The sequence below is a fragment of the Rhipicephalus sanguineus genome, chromosome 1 (genome assembly GCF_013339695.2).
Source record: "Rhipicephalus sanguineus isolate Rsan-2018 chromosome 1, BIME_Rsan_1.4, whole genome shotgun sequence".
Lineage (NCBI taxonomy): Eukaryota > Metazoa > Arthropoda > Arachnida > Ixodida > Ixodidae > Rhipicephalus > Rhipicephalus sanguineus.
The window spans coordinates 224,286,767-224,300,027 of NC_051176.1; the positions used below are offsets into that span (position 1 = coordinate 224,286,767).

The 13,261-nt window shown below is 47.5% G+C and overlaps 1 protein-coding gene across 1 annotated transcript in view; it reads right to left on the reverse strand.

The window, feature by feature from the left end:
* LOC119373190 (serine/threonine-protein phosphatase 4 regulatory subunit 1) overlaps positions 1 to 13,261 on the reverse strand; it is a gene marked incomplete in the record, with an annotated part of 89,672 nt that overhangs the window by 10,042 nt on the left and 66,369 nt on the right. Inside the window, 2 exon segments of the mRNA XM_037643195.2 lie at positions 7,394 to 7,549; positions 11,727 to 11,792. Coding sequence (XP_037499123.1) covers positions 7,394 to 7,549; positions 11,727 to 11,792 — 222 coding nt within the window.

Here is a 13,261-nt window from a genome sequence, read left to right on the forward strand (position 1 = left end):
CTATGCCTGTAACGCACAGGCACATACCCCGAAAGCAATGCGGCTTCTTTGACTTGCCGATTCAAAGGGCACGCGCCGGTCGCTGCCATCCATGTTAGTGCACAAAAGCGCTGTGACGCGCACTTTACTGTGCTTGCCGCCAGCACATGTGTCGCCTTTCATGGCGTGCGTTTTTCCTGGCAGCATCTGGTAGAATAACACAGTTTCATCTGCGTTACAGACGTCTCGCTCCGCATAGCTTAAAATAGTGTCTCGATTTGCTTCAAGCCACGAGGCAACGTCTTGATCGCTGGCCGAGGCCGCCTCACTGACAATCGATTTAAAAACAATGCCATGACGCACCTTGAACCGATGTAGCCAGCCATTTCCTGGGCAGAAGTTGGGAAAATCCAACAGAAATGCGAAGTCTTTCGCTTTGGCCAGCATCATAGGACCATAGGCCAGCATCATAGGACCACGACGAACCATTTCATAAGCGCTTCCTCCACGTCCGCGTAGGTGGCCCTCCACAGGCGCTTTCTGTCCGTCGAGTTGGCATCGGCACTGATTATCTTGGCCTTGTTCTTTAGAATCGTTGATATCGTTGACTTGGACACGCCGTACTTCTTAACCAGCTCGCAGTTTTTAGCGCCTTGAGCTAGCTCGTTTAGAATGGCTCGCTTGGTAGAAATGTCCAGCTCTTTTCGCTTCGTGCCATCTGTTTGCGCGGAGGGCTTCCCGTCCGCCATCCTGACACACACGCACACCAACAACGAGCAAGACGCGCACGTGCAACACACAAGCAAGTAAGTGTAGAACGGCTCTGCGCCCTGTCTGAGCTCGTTTCTACCCAGAAAAAGAAACTTTGGAATTCGAGCCGGCGTGGACAGGCGGAGGAGTTGCGATAAAGGGGGAACAGAGGAGAACGGCCTTGGGATAGAGTCGCTGTACTTGGGAGAGTGGCCTACGCGCGCAGCGGTCAGAGAATCTCATTGGGGCGCCGGTTCACGGAAGGGTGAAAACGGCTGTCACACAGGACGGATCGTGAAAAGTTGAACTTGCGCGGCCCCACCGACTTCGGCGTGCAGGGCATGCGGAGCGGAGTGCAAAATGAGCGAGAACACGGAACGAATCGCGAAATATCGAAGTCGGGCACCCGCTGGCGATGCGGGGTGCTAGGAGCAGCAGGGGGACAAAGGACGGAGGGGTGCGTAACAAAAAACTGTCGGGGAGGCAGGATCGGCGTTTGGCTCGCTGATGGCTTATAAGTGGTCGAAAGGGGTGTCTCGGCAGTAGCCGGCAGACTCCGTTCGCTGTAACCGATCGACAGGGTTCAAAGGCGTTCGTTGTAGGTGTGATTTTGTGCCATTGAAATAATGTATATTTCCACGGTCACGCGGGTACCGTTCATTTTAAGACGAAGTTCGTTTTAAGTGGGGCCGTTATATGTGGGCTTGACTGTATTGTGTCAGATAACAAAATTGAATTGTAAATGCTCTAATGCATCATTCAACTAATATAGTTAATTATGACCATTTTGGCCACCGTTGAGTGCCATAAGGTAATACCCCTGTCACACGGGGCAACTTAAGTGCACTTCGCCGCTAGTGCCATTCGCACGCTGTCACACGCGAACGTTTAGTGACACTCACTGCAAAGCGCACTTGCAGGCGAGTGCGTTCGCCAAACTCACTTCACCGAGACAGAGTGTCTAGCCTCGATAGCAGTGGCTCGAAAATAAATAAGTTATTATCCGAAGCAGAGTTCATAGCATTTTTGAACTATCGTTTTCTTTATTAGGAATATTCTTATGCATTAAAACATACTATAATACAAAAAAACTACTTTGCTATTCTTGTTCTCGGGCAGTTTACAGCCACGACCGCCAGGGGCATGCCCAGCGCACGCTGTGCAATGGCTGCAGCCGCCGTGTTTGTACATAAATTTTATTTTAAGGGGTGGTTATAGCTGTGACACAGTATTACTTAAGAAACATTGCCTGAAATAACAAATACCCGTTGTGCAACTTAAGCACCCATCGCCATTACAATCATTTTCAAAGTGCACTTCCCTTTCTCGTGTAGCAGCGCGCTGCCAAAGTGCCATTCTGGGGGCGTAAGTGCACTCGCTCAAAATGACACTAAACTTGCCAGTGTGACCGGGGTATAACATGCGCTCAGGCGGCATTGAATGTGCACTACTTGATTCGGGGCCCCACATGCAGAAAAAAAAGCAACGGCATGGATCCTACAATCTCAGTTAGGGTGTGACGCACTAGATGCATTCTGCCAAAAATTGTCTAGAATGAAATGACATGCAACACACCTGTCTGCTAAACACCCACTAGAATGCCAAGAGTGTGCCACTTAAGGAAAATAAATACTTTCCTTACTGTGGTGCTGAAAACACCACTGGCGTTAGCAGACAGAATCACCTAGCATGACTGGCACCCAACATGGGCGCCAGTCATGCTATTGTGTGTGCCCTGTAAACTTGCGACTTCGACAATACTTGCTTTACTAGCTCAACGCCACAGAGGAACCACTGTCCGCATCATACTAGTGGCGAAAGGTGCTGCCAACTCAGATGAGTACTCACACTTACTTTAAAACTAAAGTAAAATACAGTGAAACCTCGTTAATATGTACCTGCCGGGAACGCGGCATAACTACGCACTAAACAGTAGTACTACGCATTAAACAAAGTACAAATTTCCATCTCCTAGCGTACGCCATCGCCGGCAGCAAATAGAGTGCCACAGAACATATTGCCTAAAGTACGCACCGCAAAGCCCTTTCTTTTTGCCAAAGGGGAGAAAAGATCCTGGCATTCTTGCACGACCGCCCGATAGCGCATAGTGGCGACACCAAAGCGCATTTCGAAACTGTTACAGGGTCCGGGATACGCAGTCAACGCAGTGACCGACATAGCGACAGAACGGACAGTGTCTGGTTTCCGCGATGTGTGTGTGTGCATCTAACCGCAATCTGCTACTGAACAAAAACTGACACAGTTCTAGTGAACACATTACGGCCGCGTGGAGCCGATCTTCTCCCGGCTAGTTGCGTGCAGCGCGTCGCCTACTCGGCTCACGACGTCACTGCCGGGCCGCTTCCGTGTCGCACGCGCGCATTTGTCGTGGGAATGCTGTTCGTACCCACTTCGCTCCAGATCGTGCACAGATGCGGCGAGTAGCTTCTTCGGTTATCGCAGCGATGACAAGCTTCATGCAAGCGATGCGCACACCGCGACGCTCCAGCGATCCTAGGAGCGGACGGAGGCGCGTTGGGTGGTCGCGTAATAAAAGCGTGCAGTATGGTTACAACCGCGCTAGGCTTGCTGTACCGTAGAAGTGCGTTTAATGTAATAGCGTCAATGCAGCGAGGTTTCTCGGCGCCTGCGACCCGCAAAGCTAACTACGCAACAGCGATCTGCTTTCGTTTCTACAAAGCGGTGTGCGCCTGATGACGGCTTAGCGGCGTTTGCTGTCGGGCTAGTTGGTACATGGCTGAAGTTTTTCGTCCCTGTCCGAGCATTTACGCCATCAATTCAACTTCAGCCTTGAAGACGGCCCCGCACGAGGCGGCAGCGATCGGCGGCCCAGCGCGTTCAGGTTGTCGCCTGATAAAAGCGTGCAGTAGGCTTAAAAAGTAGCGCTGCGCCGCACGCGTGCCCGAGCAGATAGTTGAAGATACTTATTGTGAAAAAGTTGTTGGCGATAAGTCATGCCGGCGCGTTCACCGGTGGCCGCCACCTCGCCTTCGTTCTTTCCCGATGCTTACACGCAAAGGCATCGCCGCATCGCGCGGAAGTCGGAATCTGTGATCGACCGATCTCCGCACTTCTCAAAAATACGGAAGACCTTTGGCGGCACATTGTGGCGTCGGGAAGTTGAGCAGCGCAGTAAAATTTTATGGCACAACAAGTTATCGCGGTACGCAGGGTACGCACTAAGCGGTAGGCATAGGGCAAACCACTACGGCTGAAGCGGTCAGCGAATGCATTGGGCTCTATGGGAATCGGTCGGGGATTCGTCGCAACTACGTTTTAACAGTTAGTACGTTTAAAGCGGGTACGTATTAACGAGGTTCGACTGTACCTGAAAGGCAACTTTTGCAGCTAATAATCTGTCAGAAGTGCCTACCTATGCTGGACAATCAAAGAACACAAACTCCTCGAGTTTGCAATTTTGGCATCAAGAGTTCTTTAATGCCTTCACCAATGGTGGTTTCCGAAAAAGGTTTCGGAATGTTTTAGGATCACAACAAATCATGAAATAGGATGTTTGTACTTACTATGGCTCTTAACTTCACAGTACTACTGGAATGAATTTGCACAACATAAGTAGTAACACTTTACAACCCCCACTTGCATGATGCAGTGCAAAAAAAAAGAAGTGAAGAGCTCCAGATTACCTTTACCAGCAATCTTCAAAAAGCATTATAAATCTAAAGAAATCACTTTTACGTTGCAACTCCTACAAAATACTATTTCCATATCCAGAAGATCTGACTTTCCACCAGTTGCTCAGCAGCCAAACACTATGAGCAACCATGATGATGGCCCCACAAATATTAAATCTATAGAATAAGGATAGTACTCAGTGATGCTACCGAGGACTTCTGATTTGGAGCAATTTTTGGAGCAGCAAAATTTCCGTTTTGGAGCACTTTGGAGAGGCAAAATTTTCATCTTGGAGCACTTTGGAGCAGATAATTCTGCATCTGGGAGCACTCTGGAGCAGCGAATTTTACATCCTGGAGTGCACTACAGAAGCATATTGCAATAACATTCAAGCACCGGAATATTACTATGGGGCTCTTATGAAGGCTAGAAATATTTCGATTCATTGCAAATCTCATGGAAAAAATCATCTCAGGAGAACTCCATACTTCGCTCGCTAATGAAAAAATAAGGGCTCATGCAGTTGAGTGTTCTGAATTAACCTTTTCGGCGATTATTTTCGACACTAGCAAATAAACAGAATACCAGATCAATAAAATTGCACTTTCTGAAATAACACTCTAAATACATCTATGTGGTTATTAGCAGACATTGTAGACAAACGCCGTGATGTACAGCAGTGCCTCAATGCCAAAGAGCCGCACTGTCCCTAATGAATTCCCCTAAGAAAACTCCTAGGCGAAAGCCAGGTTCTTTTTCTTCTCGATCGACGGGTTGATCCTCCCCCTCCTCTGCAACCTTTCTGCACCTCACCTGGTTTTGCGCTAGCTCCATGATCGGTGCACCGATTACGGAAGCAGTGTAAGGCGACGATGTCGTGATGGCGTCATCACGTGACATCACGATATATGACGCCATGATGACGCCACAAGTTTTGACGATCTATGACGTGATGATGACGCCATCACATGATTATTTTTTGCATCAATCGATTGACGCCGCCGACGGTCAATTTTCGTGTTTGATAAAGCATCTGATGCTTTCGCATTAATATTGCGTATTGAACGTTAACAATCTGGCCTTACATACCAAACTGTCCTCCACCATGTCACCTCCTTGCCATGCACGAAACAGCTTCGCTTATCTTCCACTTCACAGAGTGAAATGGCTCCTCAACTTTTTTTAAATGTTTATTGTGATAACAATAATATGGACGCTCTCCGCGGATTTTTGTCGTCGCCATTGCCGTAATTTTCTGTATAAAGACCAAATTAGTGACATCACCACGCGCATTCTAGGCGCGGGTAAAAGCTCGCGAGCGCTGGCGACGAACGCGGCTGAAGCGGAGATTAAGCTAGCCGGCCGTCTGTCCCCGTCGCACGGACAGCGCATGAGATCACATCTTCCCGCGTACGGGCCTGCCGTCGATTGCTCGTCAAACATAGAGGAAGCGCCCCGCCCGTCTTTCGTAAGGAGCATGAAAGGACGCCAGGGGAGCGGGGGGGGGGGGGGGGGGGAGAGAGGGGACCGCATCGTTCGAAGGGCGCAGTCGCTTGCGCGCGCGCCATCTCGAGGCATCAGGAGACGGCTCGTAAACTTGCTGTGCTCTCAACGCTTACTTCGTGTTTAGAGAACTCAGAGCAAGAAAACGCTTCGGTTCCTGGAGCGGCCATATTCCCTTAAGCCAGTGTTTTGTTGAGTTACGCGAGATCGAATCCAAAAAGAGTTAGCTGCTAGCGTTACTTCGTTTAACTATACAATTTGTTGGTATCGCATTCATTGCTTCGCCCTTAAGCGAAACTGAGTTTTTTTACCCATCAGCTATTGACCCCCGAAAGCGAGGGGCGGACGTGTAACATGGGGTAGCCGCTTCACTATAGGCCGTCAACGACGGGCCCGCTACTGACAGCAGGGGCGTAGCCAAGGGGGGGGTTGGGGGGGTTCAAACCCCCCCGAAATTTTTCAGTTTTGCTTGCGTATATAGGCACGCACACATACAAACGCACGCACGAACATACATAAAGTATGGTTGAACCCCCCCCCCCCCCGAAAAAAATTTCTGGCTACGCCCCTGACTGACAGCTGCGTATTTGCGGCTGCTCCGACAAGGATATATGCTTTTATTAATGAGATGAAACTTTTAAAAAGCAAGCAAAAAATTCGAATGGGAACCCTAGCACGTGAGCTCGAAAGGGAAGGGCCTTTTAGGGGGTATTTACCGCAGAGTGATTAAACTCGGACGTGCTGGTATAAGCAATTACGAAAAAGCTCTTCCGAATGAAGATCCATGCATAAAGTATATCGAGGAAAAGTGTGAACGCGTTTCCACCGTTCGCGTGCTCTTCCATAAACGCGAAGCAAGGAAAATTCGATATTGTTCCATATATATACTGCTAGCGATCCCAGATTTCATTCCGCGATGTCCGGAAACAGAAGTGACAGACATTTTAGCAGCACACATGTAGTTATTACTGAACATTGCTTTCCTTACGTGCCGTGCGACGCTTGAAACGAGCTATCAGCAGCGTTTCTAGAACAGACGACGTCCGCCGATGAATTGCCGTCGCACTTTCTCGCTACCGAGATGCCTAGACGTCACGAGCCTCTGCGGAGAGCGCGTTTTGCTGTCGAGCCGACTTGCAGAACAGAAGCTGCGTCGCGTCGGCACCGTGCATGGCATCGTAGCTTATTCGGGACGCACGCGCGAGCGCTATATATTCAGCGGAATAATTTTTGGTCCATGGTTGCGACTTTGGCAGCCCCAAGATCAAGCTGCACATGTTCTGACGCGCCGACCGTGCGATTGCCGGTGATAGACGCCCCCAAACCCGAGACTTTGGCGCAGTTTGGCGCAATTTTCGTCGATATTATCAGGATGGCGCAATAAATACAATTTGGCGCACTTTGGCGCAGTTGGCGCAGGAGTGGAATCACTGAGTACTACACTCCACGTTCAAAACACAGTGCAACACATTTTTTCAAGAATAGCATGCACAAAACAATGACTGACCCATCGTGACTGGTCGTCCAGCAAGCTAAGAAAAAGTGGCGCCAGGCTATTGCGACGTGTAGTCAGAGAGCAAACGCATGAGACTGGCATGAAAACTTCCGCACAGGCCTTGCGCACGCCCCATACACAGTCTTCGCATAGCATCTGAAAGACATTCTACCCACAAGTGTGGGTAAAAGAAAAAGTCACACAAGGCTAGAATAAGCACTATGAGCTCTATACAGTAAAACCTCGGTGCTACTAACCTTACCGGGTCACACGAGAAAATTCGTATCGCCAGAAAACATGAAAAATTAGCATGCTACTCATATGTGAAAAAAGAAAGCTGCCATACATCTTATTTTTTGTTTCTCTGGTAGCAGCAATGTCATAGACCTGAATGATTGCCAGTAATGTCTTTATGTGTGAGCAATCATAGTGGTACAGTCGAATCCTGCTATAACAAACTCCACTACAATGAAATTTCCACCAAACGTAATTTTCGATTCCCCGTCAGCCGCCCATAGAAAAGATGCAAAAAATGACTCGTCACAACAAACACTTTTCCTAGATACTTCCGCTTCAACGAAGTTTCTGCAAGTGCTACCACGTAAGGAAAAGGTGTTTGCCTAGGATTGCCACGAATTTCTGCTAGCAACTCAGCAATTTTTCGTTCCCACGTGACTTCCAGAGCCGCCGCGCAGCCCCATCACAAGACCAGTGTCTTCATCAAAGACCTGCTTTCTACCACCAGACGCACATGCTGGTAAATTTTTTTCGATCAAGATGCTCGACCAGCTCGGCGGCATATCGTCCATTCACCATGATGTTGCCGGTGGGTTTGATGCGCACGTGGGCCACCATAGTATTGTCCTTGAACTCCCGCCATGTTTTTGACATAGAGCTCAAAACAAAACTACTGCTACCGTATTTATTCGAAAATAGGTCGGGCACGAATATAGGTCGACCCCTACTTATAGCGCTCTACGAGAAATAAAAAAAAATATTCGAAAATAGGTCGACCCATGTTTTTTTTTAGAAACAGGAAAATTGAAACATAGCACACCTTTATTTACAATTAACTTAGCGCCCTAGTCGCTGCCGGGGGTGTCATGTTCGTCAGATGTGCAAGGAAGGTTGTCGGATTCTTCGCAGGCATCCTCGGCATCCGAAATGACGTCGACTTCGCTGCCATCGATTGCGTTGGAAATGCAGCACTTTTTAAAGCCAGTCACGATAATTTCCGCTGGCAAGTCTTTCCGCGCGTCCTTCACCCACGTCGCAACTTCATTGAGGGAAGCCCTTCTCGCGGCGTCCCGTCGGTGTCATTGCAGCATCCTCCTTCAAGCCACTCTTTGTAACTCTTCGCCACCCGGTCCTTAATGTAGCCGGGACGTCATACCTAGCGGTATGACGACCAGGTCTGTTGGCCTTCTGCAGGGCCTCCTTGACGCCCGGAGCCTCAGTTCTTTTTCAAGAGCGTCATGCCTGCCAGTTGCTGGGCCGCGAAAAGCACGACGCTATCCATTGCACGCGAACAGTCGGTCCCGCTGCTTCCGCCAACCCCTAATCAACTTTTACGTCGAACTCACGCTGAGCGGCACAATTGCTGGAATTCTCGGCAAAAAGTTTCACTTGACGCTTGAAGTCAGCTGTGTAGCTCTACCGACGTGACACCGTCCAACCGCGCATTTGCAAATGCGAACCGTCACGTCAGATCAAACAACAAACAAAGAGTGAGGCCGTGAGGCCTTAGGCCAGTGCCAGTGCGGCTGCGCGTCGGCAGGCAGCACGGCTAGGGGGCTAGGGACTTCACGGCCTACCTAGGGAAATCACGGGTTCCAGCGCAAACATGGCGGAGCGGCTGCATTTCGCGGGGGCTTTGAAAAGGCGGTGTGCAGCTATTGCACAAATAACTTTTTTTTCTTAGTTACTTAGTCGGAAAAGGCGAACGGGTACGGTTTTTATACCAGATTTTATGGTATATAATGTGCGTATGTAGCAGGAACTGCTTGAAGAACAGCAGGCGCGGCAGTTGAACGCCATAGGTGCGGTGCTTTTGGTCGCTTTGATCGCGAATATAGGTCGAGATTCATTGGTCACGAATATAGGTCGATAGCTGATTATGGGCAACATTTTTGGGAAAAAAGGTCGACCTATATTCGAATAAATACGGTAGTCTTCACTAGCCCTGCGATCATGAATGACAACCACGGCATTATCAATGCACACTCGCGCCCAGCGCGCACCTAGTCCAAGCGTGAACTAAATTCTGCCGCAACCAGTGCATGAACAAATGTGGTGATGTCGAACACACACAGACCTAAAGTAATGCTGCTTGCTGCAATGCTGCAGACAAAACCGCGGTAGACGCGATCAGAGATAGCAACAATGTAGTTGTGAAGGCCCGTCCATGTCCAGCACGCACAGAGTAAAAACAGAACTACTGTTTGTCACAACCACTGCACAGGAAAGTGCAGTCGCAATCATCGCGACCAACGATAGCAAATAAGCTCTGAAGGTACACAGCTACAGAAGATTAAAAGGCATAAAGTAAAATGACACAAAGTAATTCGGCTTTCCTGTAGTTCGCTTACGACTATGGTACGGAGCATGGAGCTTCAGCACTTAGTTTGTAGTTGACCTCCAGAGAAGCTTTGGCACGGTCGTTCGCGGCGCTGCGCGCGCGCTCCGAGGGTAGTCTGAATATCGTATTTTCTCGTGTATAACCCACCCCTGCGATAACCAGCTACCCCCCCCCCCTCCCTACAAACCGCGGGAGAAAGGGAAAAAAAAAGCGTACTGATGCAAAGCCACCTTTCTTGCATTACTATGAAGTGAAGCCAACTTGCGCACCAAAATTCGCATATAATTTAATACCAGAGTTTAGCTCCAAATTTTCTGTATGTTTCGTGTGTGTTATACGAAAGAAATTACGTTCACTCAGTGTGCCACCAAGTACGTCTGAGTTAGCGAGAGTTCAATGCAAAAGATAATGCATGCGCTTGCTCAGACCCAAGGACGAGTTAATCATCAGATCTTCCAAACTTTTGTGGTCTATACACTCAAACCTCATTACAACGAAGTTATATCTTACACGAAAATTACTTCATTATATCCGAAAATTCGTTATAAACATATATCCCTAACACTGTATGTATTGCAAGACTATTTTTATTTACTTCGTTATAACCGATATTTCGTTCTATCCGTGTTCGTTATATCGAGGTTTCAGTGTACATGAAATTTCTCTGCAACGAAATTCTCTGACAACGAACTTTTTCATGTGTCTCGTCAATTTCGTTGTAGTGGGATTTGATTGCACTTGTAAATAAACAAAAACCAAATAAACATCGTGTGCACACGTGTAATTAAGGTACATCTGACAGCTAGTTGCCCATTCCTAATCTTAGTATGTTTTTTTTTTTTTCGCATGACACCAGAGTACTGCAGCTAAAGTGACTTAATAAGCACTCCACACATGATGGATGAAGGCCAGAAAAGATTAGAACTGCTGTCCTTTGCTGCTACTTTCCTTTGGCAGTGGCATTGGGGTTGTTTTTAAAAAATTTACAGCCATGTCCGGACAATCGGGAGGATTGCTAAAAATTTGGGAGTCTCCCAGACAAATCGGGAGAGTTGGCAGGAGTGTCTGTCCCCAAAAATCGTCCATGCTGACGTTGCAAGGCCTAGCTACTTTGACAAGCCCATCGACTTCTTATATGGGTCCTCGTCCACCTTGCATAGTATGTCCGATTGAGAGGACATTCTTATTTCGATGTGGCAGGCAGGTGTAAACAAACAGTGCAACAATGCTGCCTACAGCGCAACGGCATGCACCGATGTGTCGAAAAAGAATAACGAAAAAATTTTGACACCAACGCCATCTGTAAGTTAAAAGCAAAGATTCGCTAGGGCCTTCAAGATTCGTGTGCACTATCTCGGAGGGTACGATGCGCCGCTGACGGGCGATGCTGACAACCCACCAAATCGGCGGCGCGACACACCTGCCGGCAGCAGGGCACATAGGGTTCCCGCACAATTGCCACGGCAGTGTGGGCAGCACCTGTTAGTACCTGCACTGTAGCGTACGTTTGTACTTAACGTGGAGTGAAAATCTGTTCGCAACAACCGTGCTTTAGCGCACTGCAGGCTCATGGGCCTTGGCCAAGACCACTCACATCACCCTGAAATCCATACGAGCCATGATCGTATTACCAAGGTTCTACTGTACACATCCCAAAATGCATAGATGGTAAACATACGTGAAGTATGTGGAAGACACAACTGCAAATTTAATTGTGCTGCTAACTTGGTTCATCAGATCCGCTTTAAAGAGAAACTTCCCACTTACAAGATTGTCTTCTGTACATTCCTGCCCCACAATGCTGCAAAAGTCTCCAAAGTTGGCAGCACACACCTGAAAGAAAACCAACGCATTCAGTCATATTCGTAGTACAGCGAAACATACCACAAACTTGATAAATCTTCAGCTGAATGCGTCTTTTCATGCAAAAATACTTTGTGTAGCCTATTTTTATTAACATTAAATATCGCGGAACTAAAATATTGCAGTTTCTTCAGCGCTAGTGGCATCTATATCATAGCACTAATATTTAGCCGGAACACACTTTTGAACCAGACAAAATTGCTTTGTCCACACACGTTACACCTTAGCAAAACAAATGAAGGTAACGAAGTGTTTTCAGTCTTTTTTTTATTAACGAAGCAGCATCAATGAAATGAAGTTTTCAATCATACGATTCATATGACACGCTCTTTCAGTTTTGGAACAGGATGGCACAAAGGACCACCCTTGGCACAATCATTTCATCACCGCCAGCATAAGCATCTACAGGCACATTAAATTTGAGGTCAATGCAATCTCTACATAAAAGGGCCCTGCAACACTTTTTGAACATGGCTAGAAAATGCTAATCGGTAGCCGAGACTCCTGTGAACATGCGAGCCAAACATTATAGCGCAGCACGCCGCAGGGAATTTACAATTACATTTCTAAGTGGGCTAGAATTTTCTCGCTCTTCTCTCAACAAATTATACCATAGACTAGCCTGAATATGACATAGGTGGAAGGACACGGTCATTGGCCGATTTGGGCCTGTGTGTGCTGCAGTTATTGCAGCCTCTAAGTGGTGCCACCTTGTACCAGTGCCGCACTCTGCAGTGCTAGAATTAAACAATATTGAATTGCACTAGCGCACTCGTGTGCACGCCTAAAGTAAGCAGAGGCGTTTAAAGAAAAAAAGAAAAGCAAGTGCTGAAGGTCATGATGCACGCTGCCATAGCTTCTTGCCCTTTTGTCGCAACGAATTTTTAACATACTAACTGCCAAAATGTATTTAAATTACTTTGACACACAAAAGTTAGCCATCCCTCAACTTGCAGGTTGGCAGACAAAAATGTTTCGCACATGGTCTTCCCCAATTTTGACAAAATCAAGAGCAGAAGCCAATTGACCCATAATTTTGACAAAATCAAGAGCAGAAGCCAATTGACCCATAATTCCATAATTCAGACTACTGTATATGTGCTTGCAATGGGTAGTTTAAGCAACACTTCCTGTGCCACTGCATTCCTTTGTTGATACATACTACAATTTAGTGCTGTGCAGTGTTCCTGACAGACACATGTTAACAATAAAAGGTTTTGAACTGAAGCATGTTGGTACGGCTTCGTATCAAGCAACAGCGTAAACACAAGAGACTAGAAAGACAGACTGGATGTGGCACTAACATCAGCGCCAACCCAATATGTTAATTATATTATACAGCAATTCTTTTCATCCCACAGTGATGGCCCCTATTAAAGCATTTTGTGAGGTGAAGTGTCACCATTGACAGGACAGCTTTTAACATTCATAGCATACCA